Source organism: Elephas maximus, chromosome 5 (genome assembly GCF_024166365.1).
Source record: "Elephas maximus indicus isolate mEleMax1 chromosome 5, mEleMax1 primary haplotype, whole genome shotgun sequence".
Classification (NCBI taxonomy): domain Eukaryota; kingdom Metazoa; phylum Chordata; class Mammalia; order Proboscidea; family Elephantidae; genus Elephas; species Elephas maximus.
In genome coordinates, this window is record NC_064823.1 from 66,933,270 (window position 1) to 66,960,146 (window position 26,877).

Genomic DNA, 26,877 nt, shown 5'->3' on the forward strand with positions numbered 1-26,877 from the left:
GACAAAATAGTATGTAAATGTTATGCAGCAATAATACATCTACCCAGGAAATAAGCAGAAGGAGGAATAAAGAGTAAACTAACTAACTGACTCATAGGCATCATCTGGGAATAAAAGAATTATCAGTTGGAGTTTACAAACCAAGTAGTTGTTGCTTAACCAGAGACAAAAAAACCAAAGACTTTAACACTAAGCACATACCCAGACCCAGAGCCCAGAGCCATCATAGTAGTAACTAAAACTGGATCAAGGAGGACAAGGGAAGGAGAAAGATAATTTCAGTATTGCTCATAGTAGGAAAACAACAGATAGTATGTAAAGAAAGTAAGGACTACTGGATTACATAAAGGTGTTAGATTAAAGGCAAATGCTAGGCAAAAGGGAAACCTCCCTAAATACCAAAAGAAATACAAAAAATAAGAGAGAAAGAAGATAAAATAAATTACATTAAGAAAGACTGAGGATTTGTGCATATATTAAACACAACCCAAAGCAAAGCAAGGAAAGGGCAATGGTATATAATGTAAATGCAAAATTAGATTTGGATAGCAGACAGTCAAGTCAAAAAGAGATTTAAAAAGGGAAGGGGACACAGTGTAATACTAAATTATAATGTAAATGATAATTCACAAATTACAATGAAAATATAACAATTATCAATACCTGTCTATGTGCCAAATAAAGGAGGCTTAATGGCACTGTGATTAAGCACATGGCTGCTAACTGAAAGGTAGGTGGTTCGAACTCACCAGCTGCTCTAAGGGAGAAAGATGTGGCAATCTGCTTCCTTAAAAACTACAGCCATCCAAACAGTATGGGGCAGTTCTAATCTGTTCTATAGGGTCAATATGAGTAATAATTGACTTGACGGGAATGGGTTATGAACCAAATAACAGCAGTAAAGTTCACAGAACAGGAATAACAGCAGATGGAAGAAAAACAGAAGAAGTCACATTAGTAATAGGGGAATTTAATAATCTCAGACAGATAAAGTAGAAAAAATGGTAAATTTTAATTCTTGTTATTGTTGTTAGGTGCTGTCAAGTTGGTTCTGACTCACAGTGACCCTAGTTACAACAAAATGAAACACTGCCTGGTCCTGTGCTACCCCCACAATCATTGCTATGTTTGAGCCCGTTGTTGCAGCCACTGTGTCAGCCCATCTCATTGAGGGTCTTCCTCTTTTTCGCTGACCCTCTACTTTACTAAGCATGCTGTCCTTCTCCAGGGTCTGGTCCCTCCTGATAGCATGTCCAAAGTATGTGAGATGAAGTCTTGCCATCCTCGCTTCTAAGGAGTGTTCTGGGTGCACTTCTTCCAAGACACATTTGTTTGTTCTTCTGTCAGTCCATGGTCTATTCAATATTCATTGCCAATGCCATAATTCAAAGACATAAATTCTTCTTCAGTCTTCCTTATTCATCATCCAGCTTCTGCATGCAAGTAAGGCGATTGAAAGCACCATGGTTTGGGTCAGGCGCATCTTAGTCCTCAAAATGACGTCTTTGCTTTTTAACACTTTAAAGAGTTCTTTTGCATCAGGCTTGCCCAATGCAATTTTTTTTTTTTTGCCCAATGCAATAAGTCATTTGATTTCCTGACTGCTGCTTCCATGGGTGTTGACTATGGATCCAAGCAAAATGAAATTCTTCACAACAATCTTTTCTCTGTTTATTGTTATGTCACTTACTGGTCCAGTTGTGAGGATTTTAGTTTTATGTTGATGCGTAATCCATACTGAAGGCTATGATCTTTGATCTCCATCAGTGAGTGCTTCAAGTCCTCTTCACTTTCTGCAAGCAAGGTAGTGTCATCTGCATATCACAGGTTGTTAATAAGTCTTCCTCCAATCCTGATGCCCTGTTCTTCATATAGTCCAGCTTCTCCGATTAATACTCAGCACACGGATTGAATAAGTATAGTGAAAGGATACAACCCTGATGCAAACCACTCCTGACTTTAAACCACATAGTATCCCCTTGTTCTGTCTGCACGACTGCCTCTTGGTCTATGCACAGGTGTCTCATGGGCACAATTAAGTGTTCTGGAATTCCCATTTTTTACGATGTTATCCATAATTTGTTATGATCCACACAGTTGAATGCCTTTGCATATTCAATAAAACACAGGGAAACATCTTTCTGGTATTCTCTGCTTTCAGCCAAAATCCATCTCACATCAGCAATGATAACCCTCTTTCCATGTTCTCTTCTGAATCTGGCTTGAATTTCTCGCAGTTCCCTATCAATGCACTGCTGCAACTGTTTTTGAATTATCTTCACAAAGTTTTACTTGCTTGTGATATTAATGATATTGATTGATTATTTGTGCCTTCTGTTGGATCACCTTTCCTTGGAATGAACACAAATATGGAACTCTTCCAGTTAGTTGGCCAGGTAGAGTATTCCAAATTTCCTGGCATAGATGACTTAGTGCTTCCAGTGTTGCATCCATTTGTTGAAACATCTTGATTGGTATTCCATCAACTCCTGGACATTTGTTTCTCGCCAATGTCTTCAGTGCAGCTTGGACTTCTTCCTTCAGCACCAGCAGTTTCTGATCCTATGCTACCTCCTGAAATGGTTGAATGCCTACCAATTCTTTTTTGTGTAGTGACTCTGTTCCTTCCATCTTCTTTGGATGCTTCCTCCATAGTTCAATATTTTCCCCGTAGAATCCTTCAGTATTGCAAATCAAGGCTGGAATCTTTTCTTCAGCTCTTTCAGCTTGAGAAATACTGAGGATTTTCTTCCCTTTTGGTTGTCTAACTCCAATCCTTTGCACATTTCATTATAATACTTTATCTTCTCCAGCTGCCCTTTGAAATCTTCTGTTCAGCTCTTTTACTTCGTCATTTCTTCCACTTGCTTTAGCTACTCTACATTCAAGAGTAAGTTTTAGAGTCTCTTCTGACATCCATTTTGTTCTTTTCTTTCTTTCCTGTCTTTTTAATGACCTTTTGCTTTCTTCACATGTGACATCCTTGATGTCATCCCACAATCAGTCTAATCTTTGGTCATTACCGTTCAATGTGTCAAATCTACTCTTGAGATGGTCTCTAAATTCAGGTAGGATATACTCAAGGTTGTACTTTGGCTCTTGTGCACTTGTTTTAATTTTCTTCAGCTTCAACTTGAACTTGCATATGAGCAATTGACGGTCTGTTCTGAAGTTAATCCATGGCCTTGTTCTGGCTGATAATATTGAGTTTCTCCGTTGTCTCTTTTCACAGATGTAGTCAATTTGATTCCTGTGTATTTCATCCAGTGACGTCTATGTGTATAGTTGCTATTTATGTTGTTGAAAAATGGTATTTCCAATGAATAAGTCATTGGTCTTGCAAAATTCTATCATTTGATCTCTGGTGTTGTTTCTATCACTAACACTGTTTTTTTAACCACTGATGTTCCTTCTTTGTTTCCAACTTTCCCATTCCCATCACCAGCAATTATCAATGCATTTTGATTGTGTATTTGATTAATTTCAGACTGTAGAAATTGGTAAGACTCTTCGATTTCTTCATCTTTGACATTAGTTGTTGGTGCATAAATTAGAATAATAGTTGTATTAACTGGTCTTCCCGTAGGCATATAGATATTATCTTATCACTGACAGTGTTGTATTTCAGGATAGATCTTGAAACGTCCTTTTTGACAATGAATGCAATGCCAATCCTCTTCATTTTGTCATTCCCAGCATTGTAGAACACATGATTGTCCAATTCGAAATGACCAATACCAGTCCATCTCAACTCACTAATGCCTACGATATTGATCTTTATGCATTCCATTTCATTTTTAACAACTTCCAATTTTCCTAGACTCATACTTCATAATTCCATGTTCTTATTATTAATGGATGTTTGCAGCTGTTTCTTCTCAGTGCCATACCAGCAAATGAAGGCTTCGAAAGCTCAATGCCATCCACATCATTACAGTCGACTCTACTTTGAGGAGGCAGGTCTTCCCCAGTTGTATTTTGCGTGCCTCCCAACTTGAGGGGCTCATATTGCAGCAGTATATCAGACAATGTTTTGCTGCTATTCATAAAGTTTCCACCAGCCAATTTTTTTTTTTTTTTTAGAAGTAGATAGTAGATTCTCTCTTATTCGGAAAGCTCCACTGCAATGTGTCCACTATGGGTGTCCCTGCTGGTGTTTGAAATATCAGTGACTTAGCTGTTGTGATGGAGACTTAGATCATGGATTTTCAGGAATTGCTTCTTCTGTGAAGCCTTCTTGAACCCCTTAAATTTTTCCCCAATCACAAGATTTCTCACACTATACGCCAGATACCTGGTTACTTGTCATTATTACCCATTAGACCATGTGTTGGCGATCCATGGACCTCTTTACTGCTGAATAAATTCCATCGTATGGTTATATCAGTTTGTTTATCCATTTATCTGTTGATGGACGTTTGGACTATTTCCAAATTAGAGCTATTATGAATAAAGCTTCTGTGAACATCCATGTACAGGTCTTTGTGTGGTCAAGTTTTCACATCTCTGGGGTAAATATTTAGAAGTGGAATTGCTGAGTCATAAGGTAAATATAGAGGAGCCCTGGTGACACAACATTTAAGTGTTTGGCTACTATACAAAAGGGTGGCAGTTCAAATCCACCCAATGGATCCCTGGGAGAAAGACTTGGGGATTTACTTCCGTAAAGATTATATCCAAGAAAACCCTATGGGGCAGTTCTACTCTGTCATGTGGTATCATTATGAGTCAAAAATTGTATTCCACAGCACCTAACAACCACAACAAGGGGTAAATATAGGTCTCACTTGATAAGAAACTACCAGACTGTTTTACAAAGTTGTACCATTTTCTATTCCTACCAGCAAGCAACACACAAGAGTTCCATTAGCTTTAAGTCCTTGGAAACACTTGATATTGTCAGAAATTTTAACTATAGCCATTCGAGTGGGTAGACAGTACCTCTCTCTTTTTGAGACTTTTAAATGAAACATGTTATACTGCCTACCTAATAAGAGTCCCTGGGTAGCACAAACGGTTAAGCACTTATCTTAGGCTGGGTTCTCTAGAAAAGCAAAACCAGTAAAGCGTATAAATATAGATACAGAGAGAGATTTATATCAAAAAAAATGGCTGGAATGTCCCAAGTCCATGGATTAGGATAGAGGCTTCTCCCGATTCATGTAGCCACAGTGGCTGGAGAACCCAAGATCAGCAGGTTGGACAGCAGGGCTCCACTCAGAGGTTGTGAATATTGATGAATCCGAAGATGCACAGATAAGCTGATAGCTCAAGTCCCAAGAACCAGAGGTCAGACAAACAGGGGGCACCTGCAGGATCCAGAGCAAGCAAAAGGCCAGAACATCTGCTTATTTTTCAGATGCAGGCCATGTCTTCAAGGAAACTCCCTTTCAACTGCTTGGCTACTCACAGCATATTCCATCATGGGAGTGATCACATAAAAACACTGAGAATCATGGCCCAGCTGAACTGACATACAATCTTAACCATTACAGCACTCGGCTGCTAGCTGAAAGGTTAGCAGTTCAAACCCACCCAGAGGTGCCTCAAAAGACAGACCTGGTGATCTGCTTCCAAAAGGTTACAGCCTTGAAAACTCTACGGTGCAGTTTTACTCTGCACAGAAGGGGTCTCTGTGAGTCAGAATTGACCCGATGGCAACTAACAACAATAGACTCCTTAATAACGTCCCACTGTTTATTTCTTTCAGCTTTTCTTTCTGTTCATCTCTTCCTTTTTTCCCCATTCTGTGCTTCTTTGCACGTCTAGTAAATTTTGATTGGTTGCCAGACATGGAAGAGTTACATAGCTGAGTGTTTAGATTTTGTAGTCTTCCTTTAAAGAGTACTGAATTTTGTTCTGACAAATACCTGAATTACTTGCAGATCAGCTTGACCCATCTCAGTCTTGCATTTTTTTTTTCTTATTGTGGTGAAAATATAAATAAAACATACACCATCGCAACAACTTCTGCATGTGCAATTCAGTGACATTGATTACACTCTTCAACTTGTACAACCATTCTCACTATCCTTTCCTCAACCATCCCAACCATTAACATAAACTCAGTGCCCCCTACATAAAAACTTTTCCTTTCTCCCACCCTCTCATCCCAGGTTGTTATTGTTGTTGCCAGGTGTTTGGAGTTCAAGTCAGTTTCAATTCATAGCCACTCTATGTACAACAGAAGGAAATACTGCCTGGTTCTGTGCTATCCCCATAATTTTTGCTATGTTTTGAGTCCATTGTTGCAGCTACTGTGTCAGTTCATCTCTTTGAGGGTCTTCCTCTTCTTCACTGACCCTTTACTTTACTAAGCATGAAGTCCTTCTCCAGGGACTGGTCCCTCCTGATAACATGTCCAAAGTACATGAGACGAAGTCTTGCCATCCTCATTTTTAAGGAGCATTCTGGCTATACTTCTTCCAAGACAGATTTGTTCATTCTATTCCATATTCATTGTCAACACCATAATTCAAAGGCATTGATTATTTTTTGGTCTTCCTTATTCATTGTATAGCTTTCACATACATATGAGGTGATTGAAAATACCATGGCTTGAGTCAAGCGCATCTTAGTCCTCAAAGTGACACTTTGCATTTTAACACTTCACAGAGGTCTTTTGCAGCAGCTATGCTCAATGCAATACTATGTTCTTTGATTTTTTTTTAATTGTACTTTAGTTGAAGGTTTACAGAGTGAACTAGCTTCTCATTAAACAATTAATACACATACTGTTTTGTGACATTGGTTGTCAACCCCACGGCATGTCAACACTCTCCCCTTCTCGACCGCTAATCCCCCATTACCAGCTTTCCTGTCCCGTCCTGCCTTCTCATCCTTGCCCCTGGGCTGGTGTGCCCACTTAGTCTCGCTTTGTTTTATGGGCCTATCTAATCTTTAGCTGAAGAGTAAACATCAGGAATGACTTGATTTCTGAGCTAAAAGGGTGTCCAGGGCCACTCTCTCAGTGTTTCTCCAGCCTCTGTCAGACCAGTAAGTCTGGTCTTTTTTTTTCTTCTTCTTTTTTTGAGTTAGAATTTTGTTCTACATTTTTCTACAGCTCTGTCCGGGACCTCTATTGTGATCCCTGCCAGAGCAGTTGGTGGTGGCAGCCAGGCACCATCTAGTTGTGCTGGACTCAGTCTGGTGACGTTGTTTGATTTCTTTACTGCTGTTTCCACAGGCGTTAATTGTAGATCCAAGTAAAATGACAACTTCGATATTTTCTCCGTTTATCATGATGTTGCTTATTGGTCCAAATGTGAGGATTTTTATTTTCTTTATGTTGAGGTATGATCCAAACTGAAGTCTGTAGTGTTTGATCTTCATCAGTAAGTGCTTCAAGTCCTTTTCACTTTCAGCAATCAAGGTTGTGTCATCTGCATATTGCAGGTTGTTAATAATTCTTCCTCCAGTCCTGATGTTACATTCTTCTTCATATAGTCCAGCTTCTCAGATAATAGCTCAGCATACAGATTGAATAAATATGGTGAAAGAACACAACCTTGACACACACATCTTCTGATTTTAAACTACGTAGTATCCCCTTCTATTAGAACTGCTTCTTGGTCTATGAACAGGTTCCTCAGGAGCACACTGAAGTGTTCTGGAATTTCCATTCTTTGAAATGCCAAGAAATTTGGAAGACATCTACCTGGCCAACTGACTGGAAGAGATCCTTATTTGTGCCCATTCCAAAGAAAGGTGATCCAATGGAACGCAGAAATTATTGAACGATATCATTAATATCATATGTAAGTAAAATTTTGCTAAAGATAATTAAAAAATGGCTGCAGCAGTACATTGACAGGGAACTGCCAGAAATTCAAGCCAGCTTCAGAAGAGGATGTAGAATGAGGGATATCATTGCTGATTGCAGATGGATCTTGGCTGAAAGCAAGGAATGCCAGAAAGATGTTTACTTGTGTTTTATTGATTAGGCAAAGGCATTTGACTTCATGGATCATAACAAATCATGGATAACATTGTGAAGAATGGAAATTCCCACCCTAATAACCACTAATAATCTTTGGTTTCTATATATTTATTTCATATAAGACCATACAATAGTTGTCCCTTTGTGACTGACTTATTTAGCTCAGCATGATGTTTTCTGGGTTCATCCATGTTGTGGCATGTATCAGAAATTCATTTCTCTTTATGGTTAAATAATATTCTTTTGTTTGCATATGCCACATTTTATTTATCCATTCATCTGTTGATGGACGTTTTGGTTGTTTACATTTTTTGGCTATTGTGAGAAATACTGCAATGAACATTGGTGTACAGGGTTCTGTTTGTGTTCCTACCTTCACTTCTTCTGTGTATATACCTAGCATTGGGGTTACTGGGTTATATGGTAGTTCTATGTTTGTCTCAATTATCTAGTGCTGCTGTAACAGAAATACCACACATGGACCACTTTAACAAAGTGAAATTTATTCTCTCACAGTCTAGAAGTCCCAATTCAGGGTGTTAGCTCCAGGAGGAAGACTTTCTCTCTCTGTTGTTCTGGGGAAAGGTCCTTATCTTCAATCCTCCCCTGGTCTAGGAGCTTCTCTGCACAGGGATCTCAGGGTCCAAAGGACTTGCTCTGTTCCAGGTTCTGCTTTCTTGGCAGTATGAGGTCCCCTGTCTCTTTGCTCACTTCTCTCTATCTCAAAAGAGATTGACTCAAGATACAACCCAATCTTGTAGATTGAGTCCTGCCTCATTAACATAACTACCTCTAATCCTGCCTCATTAACATCACAGGGGTAGGATTTATAACACATAGGAAAATCACATCAGATGACAAAATGGTGGACAATCACACAATACTGGGAATCATGGCCTAGCCAAGTTGACACATATTTCTGGGGGACATAACTCAATATATAACAATGTTCAACTTATTGAGGAACTGTCAAACTGTTTTCCACAATGGCTGTACAATTTTACATTCCCAGGAGAAGTGGATGAAGGTTCTGGTTTCTCCACAACCTTATCAACACCTGCTGTTTTCCTTTTTTTTTTTTTTTTTTTGTCATTTCCATTCTAATGGGGGTGAGTTGATATCACATTGTAGTTTTGATTTGCATCTTTGTAACAGCTAATGATGTTGAGCATCTTTTCATATGCATGTTGGCCATTTGAATACCCTCTTTGGTGATATGTTTGTTGAAGCCCTTAGTCCATTTTTGATTCGGTTGTGTTTCTGCTGATGATTTGTAAAAGAATTTTATGTATTTTGGATATTAGACCCTTATCTGATATGTGGTTCCCGAGAATTTTCTCCTAATCTGTATGTTGTCTTTTCACCTTCTTGATTAGTCCTTTGATGAACAAAATTATTTAATTTTCAGAAGTCTCATTTATCTATTCTGTCTTTTGCTGTTAGTGCTTTTATTGTCATATCTGATAACCCATCATAAAAAAATTAGGCCCTTTAGCCACTTCCCCCTATTTTCTTCTAAGAATTTCATGATTTTATTTTTTCATGTTTAGGTCTTTGATTCATTTTGAATTGGTTTTTGTGTATGGTGTGAGGCATGCATCTTGATCCATTCTTGTGTATATTGGAATCCAATTTTCCCAGCACCATTCATTAAAGAGATTCTTCCTTCCCCATTGCATGAACTTAGCACCCTTGCTGAAAATCAGTTGACCATAGATGTATGGACTTATTCCTGGACTTTCAATTCCATTCCATTGGTCTAGATGTCTGTTATTATACCAGTACCAGGCTGTTTTAATTACTGTGGCTTTATAGTATGTTTTGAAATCACGAAGTGTGAGTCCTCCTACTTTATTCTTCTTCTTCAAGATTGCTTTAGCTATTAGAGGTCCGTTGACCTTCCATATAAATTTGAGGATTGGCTTTTCTATTTCTGTAAAGAAGGCCGTTGGAATTTTGGTGGGGATTGCATTGAATTCATAGATTGCTTTCAGTCAGACTTGATTTTATGCTTTTTTAGAGCAAAGCTACATTAACCTTTACTATAGGACTGATGTTGTTGTTAGGTGCTGTTGAGTTGGTTTTGACTCATAGCGACCCTATGTACAACAGAATGAAACACATTCTGCACCATCCTCACAATTATTGCTATGTTTGATAGAAACGATGCCGGAAATTGCATGATAGAATTTTGCAAGACCAGTAACCTATTCGCTGGAAATACCTTTCTCAACAATACAAATGGTGACTATACACATGGACCTCACCAGAGTGAATACACAGGAATCAAATTGACTACATCTGTGGAAAGAGATGATGGAGAAGCTCAATATCATCAGTAAGAACAAGGCCAGGGGCTGACAGCAGAACAGGCCATTAACTGCCCATATGCAAGTTCAAGTTGAAGCTGAAGAAAATTAAAGCAAGTTCACGAGAGGCAAAGTATGACCTTGAGTATATCCCACTTGAATTTAGAGACCATCTCAAGAATAGATTTGACACATTGAACACTAATAACCAAAGGCCAGAAGGGTTGTGGAATGACATCAAGGACCCTAGGACTAGTTTAGCCTTAATGCAAAGGTGTGACCCTTCTGGAGTCTCTATGATTGTCCTGAGTGTTCAGTGAGGTGCTTTTACTATGGATGCTTTGAATTTCAGTGTCTCCCAGCCTGTGCAAGCTCTGGTAATTGCTCAGTTATTAGCTTACTGACAGTTGTTCTTTGACCAGCCTTGTGGGGTTTTGCCTTCTATATGCCCAGATTGTTATTCAGGCAGACATTCAGGGTACACCCATTCAGATTTCTAGAGCTATCTCTACATAGTTCCCTTCCATCTTGTAGTTTGCTCCACAAATTCTGCCACCTCAGCTTCTCCAGTCACTGATCTTTGACTACTCAATTTAGGGAGGCTACCATACTCTAGATGGGCAGTTCTAATCCACAAGGCGCTCCTTGGAAACCCTGCGAGGCAGTTCTACTCTGTTCTGTAGGGTCACTATTAGTCAGAATTGATTTGACGGCAATGGTTTTTTTTTGTTTTGTTTTGTTTTTTAACCACACTCTGCTTGAGTTCCCCACTCTGTACCGAGGTCTAGAAATTGCCTCCAGGCAGGAAACCAAGGCAATCATTGAATTTACCTTGTTTGTCTTCCCTTTCTTGGGGATAATGAACTGCCTATTGTCCCAATATCTGAAAACAGCTGTTTCACATACAGTATCCAATTTTCTTGTTTTGTTTTTACTGTCGTTGCTAGTGTTGCTTGTTTGTTTGTGTAAGAGCAAGTTTCCTAGTTGCTCTTTCAAGGCCAGAAGCAGAGGCTGTAATGTTAAATTTGAATTGGAATTATTAAGAAGTAATGATTTTTTTCCTATTTATGAAAATATGTAAGTTCAAGTTCTATCCACTGAGATGTCCTAGAAATAATGGCAACTCAGTTGTAATGAGCATTATGGTGACTAGATCATGACTTATAAATGCCTTTCCCTCTGAAAGGGAGTCAGGGCTCCTTGCAGCAATAACTAATTCCAGCTCCGGGACAGAACTTGTATAAGATGAGGCTGGGACACCTTATTGTGCCAGAAAACAAGGAAGCTTTTGAAGAATTATAGACAAGGGAACCAGATGAAGGGGCTTGCATTGGCAAAAGGGTATTTAAGCATTTGAAACAAAAGCAAAAAACAAACAAAGCAAAACAAAAAAACAAAGTCAGCCAAGTTTTAAGAAATACTCAAGTCCTTACTGATATTCAAATAAAGATACACTCAGAAATAAAGAGAAATAAAATCCTATTCAACACCATTAAAAGTTACTTCAACACCAACTGCTCCCTATGAAAACTGGTAACTAAAGGGAAAGGATTAAGCATTACACCACCTTTCCTATGTGAATGGTTTTTCAGGGTAACCAAATAACCCTGACTTATGACGAACAGTTCTTTAGAAAACTCTGGTTAATGATTTCGGAAGGAATGATAGGATTAGAAATATCGCTACTTTGCAAACCTTAACAAAAGATTATATATAGGCAAAGTTCATAAGTGAATGAAATTATTAAATAAAAAGCTGATGGGAAACTTTACAATGGAAGAATCCTGTGGTCACCACCTGAATCTATTGATAAATCTCAGTATGAACAAGAGTGGGACAACTAGACAAAATGCAATGAAGTGTGGCGAGGTGAAAAGAAATTGGGCCTGGGAGTTACTTTAAAATCCTTCAAAAACAGTAACTACCAAAACAACAAAAGTGAAAGATGAAGCAAGTGTGGCAAAATACTGATAACTATTGAATCTTGGGGTTCATTGTGTATGTGTGAAATTTTACATAATAAAAAAGTTGAAAGTAGGCACACATACCTGCATTTTTATAAATGAATCAGCTGCGAACAATTTCATCTTGGAGAGAAAATTAAAGACAAATGGAAAGTCACTGAAAATAACTGGACTGATGTTATCTGCAGGTACCTAAAAAATAAACAGACACAATAGTTTTGATAATTAAAAAAGGAAAACATCATTCCTTTACCTTATTACCTAAAATTTGTTCCCTCTTTCAGGATCTGTTCTTAAGAATCCAAATTGCCAAGAAACAAATTTCTTTAAAAATGTATTTGTTTTGCAAATGAAAGGTGTTCAAGTTTTTAACAATCATCTAATTTTGCAAATTTGGAATTGCAATGAGAAATTTTTCAAATCTTGATTTATCAGAGGGATACCTGCACAATTACTAATGCGTCCTTTTTAAAATATGAGAATTTTCTGAGGTACAAATGTTATTCTTACCAGGTTTTTACTCCGAAAGAATACTCTGGCTCTATCTACAACAAAGTCGAGCGAGTTGGTGAGTTCATCTATGTTGAAAGCATTTTCAGGCAGTTGAGTGTTAGCTTTGTTTACCTTAAAAAAAAGTGACCTGTGAATTTCATTTTGTATCAATAAGTAATTTAATATATGATATATATGTATTCATTATTAATTCATTATATATGTATTAATTAATTTGCACATTTGTCAGGCATGGGACAAACTATAAGATAATGGTCCTTGTCCAGCTTAAGCTGGTCCTGCACAAGTTATTGTTCAGTGCAGGTGTTGGCAAACATCTTCTTAAACAGTCAGACAGTAAATATTTTAGGCTTGAGGACCACATAGTCTCTGTCACAACCTTTCAACTCTGCAACAATAGTAAAAAAGCAGCCATAGACAATACATAAGCAAATGTGCACAAATGTATTCCAATGAAATTTTACTTAAAAAAACAAAAGACTGGCTCATGGATTGCCAACGCATGGTCTAGTGGGTAATAATGACAATAAACGGGCATCTAGGGTAGAATGTGAGAAATCTTATAAACGGGGAAGGACTTAAGAGGTTCAAGGAGGCTTCTCAGAGAAAGTAATGGCTGAAAATCAACGATCTAAGCCTCTGTTGCAACAAACTAATCCAAAAGACATAAGGTAGAAAACAAGAAAGGTAGAACTATAAATTAAGGAAATAAAAAACGTATGAACAGGAGAGGGGCTCGACAAACAAAAAGGCTGGCTCTTTAAAAAAGAATAAAAAAAAACCCCTTTCTGGTAAGACTGATCGAAGGGGGGAAAAAAGAAAATGCAAAATTACTAACATCAGGAATGACAATGGCGGGGGGAACTACAGATTGTAATGAGATTGAAAGATAAAATTTGCAGGGCATCTCTACAAAACCAACAGTCAACATCATTCTCAATGGAGAGAGGCTAAAAGCATTCCCTCTGCGAACAGGAACAAGACAAAGATGCCCTCTATCACCACTCCTATTTAACATTGTGCTGAAAGTCCTAGCTTGAGCAATAAGGCAAGAAAAAGAAAAAACGGGCAACCAAATTGGAAAGGAAGAAATAAAACTATCCCCATTCACAGACATACGATCCTATACATAGAGAACCCCAAAAATTCCACAAGAAAATTACTGGAACTAACAGAAAGACTCAGCAGAGTAGCAGGATACAAGCTCAACATACAAAAATCAGTTGGATTCCTATACGCCAACAAAGAGAGCTTCAAAAAGGAAATCAGGAAAACAATGCTATTTATAATAGCCCCTAAAGGGATAAACTACTTAGGAATAAATCTAACCAGGGATGTAAAAGACCTATACAAAGAGAACTACAAAACACTACTTAGAAACCAAAACAGACCTGCATAAATGGAAAAACATACCATGCTCACAGAGAGGAAGACTCGACCTTGTGAAAATGACAATTCTACCCAAAGCACTCCGTAGATATAATGTAATCTCGATCCAAATACTAAGAGCATTCTTTAATGAGATGGAAAAACTAACCATCAAATTTATATGGAAAGGAAAGAGGCCCCAGATAAGCCAAGCATTACTGAAGAAAAAAGAACAAAGTAGGAGGCATTCCACTACCTGATCTCAGAACCTAGTATTCAGCCACCATAGTCAAAACAGCCTGATACAGTTACAATGACAGACACATAGACCAATGGAACAGAATCAAGAACCCAGAGGTAAATCCATCCACCTATGACCAGCTGATCTTTGATAAAGGATCAAAGTCCATTAAATGGAGAAAAGACCCATACCTCACACCATACACAAAAACTAACTCAAAATGGATCAAAGACCTAAATATAAAACCTAAACCTATAAAGATCATGGAAAAAAAATAGGAACAACGCTAAGGGCCCTAATACATGGCATAATTAGAAAACAAACCGTAACTAAGAAGGCATAAACACCAGAAGATAAACTAGATAACTGGGAGTTCCTAAAAATTAAACACGCTTATCAAAAGACTTCTCCAAAAGAATAAAAAGAGAACCTAAAGACTGTGGAAAAAATTTTGGCTATGACGTATTCAAGCTCTAATATCTAAAATCTATAGAACACTTCAACATCTCAACAGCAAAAATGCAAATAACCCAATTAAAAAATGGGCAAAGGATATGAACAGACACTTCACCAAAGAAGACATTCAAGTAGCTAACAGACACTTGAGGAAATACTCTTGATCCTTAGCCATTAGAGAAATGCAAATCAACTACAATGAGATACTATCTCACACCGGCATTACTGGCACTAATCAAAAAAACAGAACATAACAAATGTTGAGAGGTTGCGGGGAGATTTGGAACTCTTAGGCACTGTTGGCAGGATTGTAAAATGGTACAACCACTATGGAAAACAATATGGTGTCTCCTTAAAGAACTGGAAGTAGAAATACCATACTATCCACCAATCCCACTCCTAGGACTATATCCTAGAGAAATAAGAGCCATCACACAAATAGACATACACACACCCATGTTCACTACAGCATTATTCACAATAGTAAAAAGATGGAGACAACTTAGTGCTCATCAATAGATGAATAGATCAGTTATGGCACATACACACAATAGAATACTTTGGAAGGATAAAGAACAACAATGAATCTGAGAAACATCTCACAACATGGATTAATCTGGAGGGCATTATGCTGGGTGAAAGAAGTCAGTCACGACAGGACAAATATTGTATGAGACCACTATATAAAAACCAAGAAAAGATTTACACACAGGAAAAAACAATCTTCGATGGTTATGAGGAAGGGAGGAGAAATCACCAATTAGACAGTTGACAAGTGCTAACTTTGGTGAAGGTAAAGACAACATACAATATAGGGGAAGTCAGCACAACCTGACCAAGGCAAAGTCACAGAAGCTTCCTAGACACATCCAAACACCTTGAGGGACCAAATTACTGGGGCTGAGGGCTGGGGATCATGGTCTCGAGGAACATCTAGGTCAATCGACATAACATACTTCGTAAAGAAAATGTTCTCCAGCCTTCTTTGGTGAGTAACGTCTAGGGTCTTAAAAGCTTGGAAGTGGCCATCTAAGATACATCTATCGGTCCCATCACATTCAGAGCAAAGGAGAATGAAGAAAACCAAAGACACGGGGAAAGATTAGTCCCAGAAGAACTGGTGGTGCCTGGCTATCACCACCACCTCTCTGACAGGGATCACAAAATTCACACACAAAAAGACCAGACTTAATGTTGTGACAGAAACTGGAAGAACCCCAGAAACTACGGCCCCCAGACACCTGCTAACTCAGAACAGAAGCCACTACTGAAGACTACCTTTCAGCCAAAGTTAGACAGGCCTATAAAACAAATAATGACACACTTATGGAATGTGGTTCTTAGTTTAATCAAATATACAAAACCAAATGGGCAGCACCTGCCCAAAAGTAAAGAGAAGGCAGGAAGGGGCAAGAAAACTGGACGAATAGACAGGGAGAACCTAGGGTAGAAAGGAAAATCGGGAGAGTGCTGACACATTGCAGGGATTGCAACCAATGTCACAATGCAATTTGTGTGTAGGTTTTTAAAAAAGAAACTAATTTGTGCTGTAGACTTCTACCTAAGACATAATAAAAAATTTTAAAAAAGGAGAAAATTTGAGAACCTAGGTAAACAAATTTCAAGAAAAATAAAACAGACACAAGAAATAGAAAATCTGAACAATTCTCCAGTTATGAAATGAGTTAAACTCATAATTTTAAGCATTCCCACAGAGAAATCTCCAGATTCAAAAGAGTTCACAGACTAATTCTACCAATTATCCAAGGAAAACTCATGTCACCATTACACAATCTCTTCCATAGCATAGAAAAAGAAGGTATACCTCCCGTATCATTTCATGATAGCTTGATCCAGAAACCCAGGAGGGATATTATGAGAAAGTAAAGTAACAGGCCAATTTTTCCCATGAACATAGATACAAATATCCAAAACAAAATATTAGCAAACTGAATCTGTTGATATATATGAAAAACATAATATATCATGAGCAAGGGGGACTAATTTAAGGAAGCAAGGTTAGTTCAGCAGTTGAAAATCCATCTGTATACAGAAACTAATTTAATAAAATTCAGTGTTCATTCATGAAAAAAAAAAAGCTCTTAGCAAAATAGGAATAAAATGAAACTTCCTCAACCATTAAAAGGTTTCTAAAAAACCCCACAGCAAACATAAAACTTAATGTTACAGTTCTCCCTTCGAGATCAAGAACAAGATTATAAAACATTGTACTGGAGGTTCAAGCCAGTGAAGTAAGTTAAGAAAAAGAAAGAAATAAAACTGTGATTACTCTCAATTAATATTACCGTATGCATAAAAAATCCAAAGGAATCAATAGGTAAGTATAAACAGGTGAATTTAGCAAGATTGCTAAAAACAAGGTTAAACAAAATTAACCTCATTTCTATACACTGACCTTTTCTACTCAGAGTGCAGTCCTTTGACCGGCAGCATTGACATCACCTGGGAACTTGTTAGAAATGCAGAATCTTAGGCCCCACAACAGGCTTACTGGACCAGAATCTGCATTTTAACAAGATCTTCAGGTAATTAGTATGCATATTAAATTTCGAAAAGCGCTGCTCTAGATGCGTTTGACGTCAGCGCCAGTCAGTATATAACCAGGCTTACCCCTTTTTTTTTTACCCCTGGTCTCTATCTCTGAAATTTAAGAGGTCCTCTGGGAATCCCTGATCTTTGTGGGAATTCAGTCAACTCCTCTGGAATATTATGTTCTTAGCTCTGGTTAAGAGCACAATTTAATTCCTATTTCACTGAGACAATCACCCAAAGTAGAATGAAGACGGTATAATCAAGCCGTGTGACTTAGGATGCCACTGACTCCAGGTATCCCTGCTAGAACAGACCTTGCGCTCTGAGTGGCCCAAATGTTCTCAGGGCTGCACAGCATGTGGACACCAAGTCCTCATGGCCTCACCTGATCCACAGTGGGGTTTAACAAACATTCTAATATGGACTGTTAGAATCACAAGATTTAGCATTATTCATCGGACCCTTGCTTTGTTCAGGCCACAGTCCTCTGCAAACCTTTTTTCTTCTCTTTTTATTTAATTCTTGCAGAGTTATAAAGTACATAAATCTTTAATGTACAGTTTGAAGAGTTTTTACGTACATATACACCTGTGTAAGCACTGCCCAGATCAAGGCATGGAACACTTTGAGCAGCATCTAGCAGGCTTCCTCAGCCTCCCTCAAAGTCAATCACCCTTCCAGCCAAGAGATAACTACTAGTTTGACTTCTATCACTGTAGATTAGCTTTGCCTGTTTTTGAAATTCATATATATGAAATCATAGAATATGTGATCTTTTGCTCATCACTATGTTGGTCAGATTCATTCCTGTTATATTTGGCACTGTCTCCAGTGTGCTTTTTCTTAATGAAAGAAGTCCATTACAAAGCATCTTCCTAAGTTCTCGTGAGGCTTCTCAGCTTTTAAATCTCCAATTATTTTCTTTCAAACATTTCCCTTGTATATATTACTTTACAAATTAATATAATTACTTTATATTCCATAATAATTGACTCATCATGATTCTTAAGAAGACAACTGGCTGAGACCTAGATTTTGATTTAGCAAAATGGTATATACATTCCTTTAAGTGAACCCTTACCTTATACAATTTGTTCATCATTCCTAGGAGAGCTTTAACATTACAGTGACTCTGGCTGGTTTCAGCCCAACAACTCAGTTGAGAAACGATGGCTGTTCTAAGCATCTGGACCAGTGTGTTGAGAGAGGATTTGTGCAAAGATGCCCAACACTTCTCTAAGGGGTGTAAAATTGGCAACAATAAATATGGGCCAAAAAAAGAAAAAAATCCCTCAGTTTTTACTGAATTCTTTAATGTAAGAAATAGACGATATTTTTGATGGGATAACTCATAAAACAACTTTTCTAAGGAAATCATCCACAACAACACTTATTTCTCACATATAAGGAAAACCAAATGTTTTCCCTGATTAACTATCATTACAATTAAAAGCTGGATTCAAGATTCTGAAGAAATTTGTTGATAGTTCAAATTTGCATTTGATTACTTAATTGATTTCATAATTTTTAAACTGACAATTCTACAGGGTGCCTATGAAGTCTGAAATATAGGCAAATATCTATATATCTATATCTAAATCCATATGTCATGAAGAACCTTTTCAATCTGTAAAAAATAAACACCTGGTATATACGGATATATACAGTGTATAAAAAGAGTTTGATAATTATATTTTTATATTACTGAGGTTACAACCTGGATTTCTGTACCCAAGGACAACCCTCAGAAAACAAACCTACGAAATGTTAAAATACATTATCAAGCTAATTATAGTATGGCCCAGATGCATGAAAGGCAAGTCAGTGTAACAGACTAGAGATTCCAGAAATGAACCTACTACACATGAGACTTTATTATATGCTAAAGATGGCATTACAGAGTAGTGGGAACAAAACAGATCTTTCAGTAAACATGTTGAGACATTCTGAATGGGATCCAGAAAAAATAAAGTATAACCAAGAAAAATTCGTATGGATTAAAGATTTAAACATAAAAATGAAACAATAAAAATTCTAGTAGGAGCATGAGATATTTAAAAAAAAAAAATGAAAATGAGGTACACCTTCCTAAGTATGATCTCAAACCCAGAAACCATGCAAGAAAATGTTAATAAAATTAGGCTGCATACAATTTTTTGAAATAATTATCTATGGAAAAAACACTACAAAGTAAAAAAATTTAAAAAATAACATTAGGAAAAAACATTTGCGACTCATATTATTGATAAAGAACTCCTAAATAAAAAAGAAAAATACTAACAACTAATGAAAATATGAGCAAGAAGAAGGAACCGACAGTTCACAGAACATGATATAAAAATAGATCTGAAATATGAGAAAACCAGCACAACCTCATCCAGGACAGGTGAAATGCAAACTAAAAGTAAGAGTTGTTAGCTTTTATTTCCAGAATGGCAAAGTTCAAAGTTTAATAACACTGTGTTGAAAAGTATGTGGGCTAACTCTCAATTTTTTTATAGAAGTATAAATTGGTGCACCTTCTATCAGGGTTGCCATGTTACCCAATACAGGGGCACAATTTACATAGACTACAGTGTGAATAGCACCCCCTTAGAGTTAGGTGACATGATGGTCCTGATCTGTATGGAGGACCATTTGGTAAAACATATTAAAATTTAAAATGCACATATATGTAATTTGACCCAGTAATTTTGCTTCCTGGAATTTTTTTCTACATTTGTAAATTTATGTGTACAAAGAAATGCATTTTAGCATTGTTATAACAGCAAAAGATTGGAAACAGTTCTCTATTAATAAGAGACTAGTTAAACATAAATTATAGTATATCCTCCCAATAGAACACGATTCAGACATTAAATAAAATGAGGTAGTTCACAGGTCCTATAATGGAATGATCTCCATGATATACTGTTAAGTGGGAAGAGGCAAGTTGTTGAAGAGTGTGAATGGTATGCTGCCACTAAAAAACAGAAAGGGTATATTTGAATACGTATAGAGAAATAATCTTTCCAAGGCTACACAAGAAACTAGAATCTAAAACTACTTTTTGAGAAGGGAACTGGGGACGGTGGCTTATATTTCACTGTATATGTACTTTGCATCTTTCAAGCTTTGAGCCTTGAGCATTAGCTTGACACTGTTATGATCAGGTTCAGTGCATTCCATACCACTGAATAAAATAAAATAATAATAACTCAAAGTTTAATATTTGTTTATTATCACCTCAGGTCAAAATATCTGAAGTTCAAAATAACATGGACAAAAAGTTTTAGAGTATGATTTATCTTGACTGGATACTCTATAGTTATCAAACTCCGATATCAAAGCCATGTTCAGTTCTAAGAATTACACTTGCTTTGTACGATAAGAGTAATGATTGTAATAGCTTTAGGTTAATCGTTTGAATAATTCACAGACCAGGTATTCAAACATAAGAAACATCTATCCTAAATTTACTACAATTTCTATTTCAGTGACTTTCTCTTAAGTGTACAGATAAAAAATCAAACAAATGACTGTTGAATCAGTTCCAACTCATGGCAACCATATGTGTACAGGTAAACCAAAACAAAAAACCAAACCCAGTGCCATGGAGTGGATGTGTACAGATAAAAACCAAAACAAAACCAAACCCACTGCTGTTGAGTCGATTCCGACTCAGAGCGACCCTATAGGACAGAGTAGAATCGCCCCATAGAGTTTCCAAGGAACGCCTGACGGATTCAAACTGCCGACCTCTTGGTTAGCAGCCATAGCACTTAACCACTACACCACCAGGGTTTCTGTGTATGGATAAAATATAATCGAACTTACTCAGGACTTGTAAAGACTGGTCACTCATTTTACAAACAGCCTCTGCAAATGGAACCACCAGGCTCTCCCAGTTGCGAGAATCCTGCATCGCAGGACATTCTGGGAGGAGGAGGAAAACTTGTAAAGCTTCTTGGTGTGGAGAACGCAATGGAAGATTTCTGAGCAGATCCTCCCTGAGGCATGTGGTTATCTGTGGTCAAAACAGGAAAAAGGAAAAGGCACAGAATACAGAATATCATGAGAAATAAACTACGGGACCATGTTCTAATTGGAATAATCAATTCGTCTTTTGGAAACCTATTGGTTACATGCTGTCACTCCTAGCCTCCCAAAGGCCCCTGATGTGACAACAACCCCCACCATTTTATATCAGAGTGTATGAAAAAAAAAAGTGACTGAGTGAATAGTGGATTCAGAACTAACACAAAGCCCTCCAATGGCAATATTTTACACAGGTCACACTTCTGTGTCTCCTTTTTAAAGGAGAGCTGCCTCTCTCTCTCTTACTCACACACACACACACACAAATCACAACCCTTTTTTTTCTTTTTTTCTCATACATTAGTAGGGAATTATTCAGAGGCAAAACAGCTCTCAATTTTTATACCATTCATCTCACCAGGAGGTAAACTTTTAAAATAGAACACATATAAAAACGTGAATTTGTATGAGCTTATATTTGCATTAGTTTGAACATTCATGGAATATCCACCATGTGCCAGGTGACCTCATGAAAATCATTTCTTATTTAATCTTCTTAACAATCATGTAAGAAAGTTTTTTTTGTTTTTTTTTACCTTGGTTTTACAGATGAGGAAGGAGTCTCTGAGATCACTCAGAAACTGACAGAGCGAGGGACCATAGCCAGATTTATCTGATCTAAAATCTGCTGTGGCAGAGACAATGCCATTTGTTCACCTGACTGATCCTGCTTCACTTTCCTCTTGGGTGTGTACTCAGGTAGACAGCATTTCCCAGCCTCCCCTGCCCTTACGTGGGGCCATGTGACTGAATTCTAGCCAATGGAACATGGGTGAAGGTGATATATAACACTTCCAGGTCTGGTCCCTAAAACCTCTCAAGTGACCTTCCATACTCTTTCCTCATCTGCTGAGCAGACACAAGAGATCCAATGGAGGACCTCATGGCCCTAGGACTCAGAGGCTCCAGAAGGGAGAAGCCCAGCTACACCCACAAAGATTTCCCCCAGCAGTGCTTCCTGCCTCCAACCCTCACTGGACTATGATGTGAGAAATAAGTCTTTATTGTATTAAGCCACAAAGATTTGGAAGTTTTATTTATTCTAATAAATATTCTTTTAACTATACTGCCTGTCTCCATACGTCGTAAGGTTTAAATAAAATGATATATGCAACAGTGCCTTATAAACTGTGAAATACTTAATATTATTGCTATTGTTGTTGCTGTTACTACATCAGTATTCTCACAACTATGTGTTTTTTTCTCATGTCCAGCAGGACACTGTATCAGTGGAATGCTAAATGTTATGCAGGGGAAAATAGGGTCACAAAGTCAAATAACTTTGAGAAAAACAGGGTCAAAAACGTTAGATTTTTTTCAGTGTATGACATTATAGAATCTTTAATTTGTTAATGTGCATCATGATTCGGTAATAGTATGTGGAGTTCCAAAAGTTATTTCTCTAAGAACCCTTTTTAAAGAAGCATTCTAAAAGATGAGTGTCCCCTGGACTCACTGGGAAATTCATCCCAAGTTATCTCCCTCACGACCTAAATAAACTCATTTTAAAAATATACTCGATAATTTCTATCATTCTTATTTCTTTAACTTGAAAATAAAAATAGGGCATCTACTGCACATTAAAACCCTTTTGTGACTCCTGGGACATAGAAGGCCCACTTAAATTCTTTGCCTCTTTGTTCTTGGGATGCTAATGTCCCATTTATAGTATGTGCTGCTGTCTGAAGGGGACATGTGTAAAAATAATTTGGTCATGAATTAGGGGACATTTTCCCTCCTCTCCCTTCCAACCACGAGTTACAAAATATTAAACTGAAATGGACCTTGAAGATGAAATCAATTCAATTTATAGGTAAAGGAAATACAACCCAAAGTAGATAAGGGATAAATCAGTAGCAGAGCTTGAACTGAGAACAGGCTTTTCCGTCTCCCAATTCAGGATGTTAAACTGACTAAACTAGACCAAAGATGGAGTCGCTTGTGCTAAGCCACAGGTCAGCAAACCGAAACCTAAGTTTCTATTTCTGGTAAAGGCCTGACCTTACCAGGAGCCAAAACTCAAGTCAATCTACTGACTGTCTCAGAAACCTAAGCTAGCCAACTAGGACTTACTTGCCCAATTTAACCTAGTTCAAAATTTTCCCTTAATTCCAAATATGGAAAGAAAATGCCCACTAGCCAATTTGAAATTTGCCCAGTATAGTTTCCTTGTTCCTGTGTGTCTGTGCTTTGCACCACCCTCCAGAACTCTTGTCTGACTTCCAGACCAGATGTTCCCTGATTCATGAACTAAAAAATAAAGCTTATAAATTCATACACAAAATTTAATATAGTAAAAATTTTATTTTATTTTTAACAAGGCTAAGATTGGGATGGATGCCAACCCAGTACTGTTTTCATATGTAATGCTAGAAGCTGTTAACCTCTTGAATACTGGTTTTCTTGTATTGAAAATTTAAGCTTAATGTCTACTGTATATTGAAGGGTTCAGTGAAAAAACAAAAGTCACCACCTAATATCATGTCTGGAATATAGCCATCTCATAACAAATTTTAGCTTGCCATCTTAGTCCCAATCATAATCCCTTCTCACCCAGCTCCCAACAAAATTAAACTCCAGTAAATTCTATTGCTATATTTCTAAAGTGAATCTTGACTATTACCAGGGAGGAAATCCATTCCTTTTTTGTTAACTTCTTGAAGGTATTTCTTGCCATCTGTAAGGCCATATCAATGGAAATAGTTTCTCCAGTTTCACTTTGGATACAAAAAATAAAAAACAAACAAACACATAAACAGATCGAAAGGGATATTTCCGAACTTCATATATCACTATTTGTTGTTTTGCTTTATTACCTTTCAAATATAAAATTTTTCCTTAAAGCTCACCTCCTTTCAAAATAATCAACTTGGCATGCACACACACACACACACACACAGAATGACACATTTTATGATTCTCTTGTTAAAAGAGCATTAGTAACATTTATTATCTCTACCGTGATATTATATCTGTACTAAAACAATATGGAAACCCTGGTGGTGTAGTGGTTAAGTGCTGTGGCTGCTAACCAAAAGGTCAGCAGTTTGAATCCACCAGCTGCTCCCTGGAAACCCTATGGGGCAGTTCTACTCTGTCCTATTGGGTCGCTATGAGTTGGAATCCACTCAATGGCAATGGTTTTTAATAACAATATATTATCTTTATAGAGTTTTAAATGAAAGTAAATCTCATGTCAGTATTACCTTTTATTAAAAAAACTTGCAGTCAGACAAGCAGGAGATGAAAATATCATTCTAATTTCACTGCAAAAGTAGTAACATAAAGGTAAAATCACCACTTACATTAAAAATATATATTCTGACAAGGTTAATTTTACAGAGTTTATTTCAAAAAGATTGATGGGTAGAAGCGTAAGTCCTAGCAAAAACTAGGTGGTACTTCCCTGAACAAATGCAAGGTGAGAGTTTTTATAGGAAGCAAAGAGCAGAGAGAGAGAGAAACAAAACAAAATACCTTGCATATACTTTGAGGTCCTGTAACAGCAAGACATATAGTACACCTAACCATTCAAACTTATCTCTTTAAGAGGATCTGTTTAATATCTGAACTAAAACTTCTGAGCAAGCAGACAAATTTTGCTGTATGCCAGGAGAAACGCTTTTGTGCACACCAACGAAGCCTGAGAAGGCAAGGATTTGAAATGGGGGGCTCCCCCTCCCCCAGGTAGAAGCATCCTCTTCAACTCTTTCAAAGAGTTTTTTAATTCCTGCAAGTCTGGAGAGCAAAATACAAATTTAACAATAACCCAACCCAAAAGCATGTCTCCTTTATTCTTACGTATGACCAACTTACCACATGCAGTCATTATCAATGATACTAAGATCTCCTAAGGTCTCCCAAATGATGGGTACTTTGTGCCTACTATTGTTAAATCTCATCACAACTCTTCTTTTCGAAGGTGATTTATTCAAATCGTCTAGATTTAAATACAAATTATCCTACTGAAAACTGAAGTGTATGGCGCTCCAGAGAGTAAACTACGAAGATTCCACCTTATTAAAGGCCTTATGAAGACAAAAAGTTTTTTGACTCACTCCTTCATCTCCATCACTCAGCAAGGTACCTGGGATGTTGTACGTCCTCACTATGTCTTTGTTCAATAATAGATGAATGAATAATACATCAACGAATTCTTCAAACTAGTAGGTAGTGCAAGAGAATCGTGGTTGAAAGGCAAATGCCTTCACAACAAAGCCCACAACCTCTTTCTTATATCTAGGTTAAAATGATCGAGGCTTCAGAACCCAATAAAAGTGATTTGTAATTTATCAGACAGAGTAACCTCTTAGCCACTTCATGTTCAGTACTTCTTTCCACTGTTATCCATTTTTTTATGAGGGGCTGGTTAATTCGGCTTATTTCTGGCAGGGTTTTCCTGGAAACACTTGTGGAAGTAGCATCCTTCAAGGAAGAAAGGCAAAAAGAATGATCAGGTAAACACACACACACACATGCTGAGTAATAAATAACATGAAAAAGCAGATGGCACTGGTGAATGATTGGCCCCAGGCAGTGGTGCTTGGTGGAAGGGGTTTTGCCCTCAGACGGGCCTAGCTGTTCCACTTTCTAGCCTTGGACACCTTGTTGAATCTGAGTTTTAGTTTCATCGTTTAAAAAGAAATGGGATAACAGTGTCTGCCTCACTGGACTCTTCTAAAGATTAAATGATATCAGGTATGCAAAGCCTTTGGGTTACAGAAGGTGCTCAAAACATAGCTTTCTATCTTTAATCATCCATAGATTTTTACCTCTGTATCAGTGGTTCTCAAACTTTAGCATGCATCAGAATCACTTTGAACTTATTAAAGAACAGATTGCTGCACCCAATCACCAGAGTTTCAGTACCTGTGGAGAGGGCTCAAGAATTTGCATCTGACAAATTCCCAGGTGATACTGATGCTGCTGGTTTGGGGACCACATTTTGAGAGCCATGGTCTATGCAATACCTGAAACCAAATGACCCAGATGTAGGTGTAAAAAATCATGGTCTTGAAAGGAAAAATTGTCTTCAGTAGAGTTTTCCAAAGGCAACAGTGCTTTCCGAAACATTATACCTATGCCTCCACGTAGTGGTTAAGTGCTATGGCTGCTAACCAAAGGGTCAGCAGTTTGAATCTGCCAGGCGCTCCTTGGAAAGTCTATGGGGCAGTTCTACTCTGTCCTATAGGGTCGCTATGAGTCGGAATCAACTCGACGGCACTGGGTTTGCCTGACTTAATCATCTAGTGCTACTATAACAGAAATACCACAAGTCGATGGCTTTAACAAAGAGAAATTTATTCTCTTACAGTCTAGGAGGACAGAAGTCGGAATTCAGGGCATCAGCTCCAGGGTAAGTCTTTCTCTCTATGTCGGCTCTGGGGAAAGGTCCTTGTCATCAATCTTCCCTGGTCAAGGAGGTTCTCAGTGAGGGAACTCTGGGTCCAAAGGACT

The 26,877-nt window shown here is 37.6% G+C and overlaps 1 protein-coding gene across 1 annotated transcript in view; it reads right to left on the bottom strand.

The window, feature by feature from the left end:
- Positions 1–26,877, bottom strand: part of HERC6 (HECT and RLD domain containing E3 ubiquitin protein ligase family member 6) — a 68,957-nt gene that overhangs the window by 23,330 nt on the left and 18,750 nt on the right. The window contains exons 9-15 of the mRNA XM_049885744.1: positions 25,727–25,845; positions 24,627–24,686; positions 24,044–24,137; positions 21,160–21,349; positions 18,425–18,579; positions 12,723–12,836; positions 12,297–12,404 (exon numbers count right to left, since the gene is read on the bottom strand). Coding sequence (XP_049741701.1) covers positions 12,297–12,404; positions 12,723–12,836; positions 18,425–18,579; positions 21,160–21,349; positions 24,044–24,137; positions 24,627–24,686; positions 25,727–25,845 — 840 coding nt within the window. The remainder of the gene's footprint in view (positions 1–12,296; positions 12,405–12,722; positions 12,837–18,424; positions 18,580–21,159; positions 21,350–24,043; positions 24,138–24,626; positions 24,687–25,726; positions 25,846–26,877) is intronic.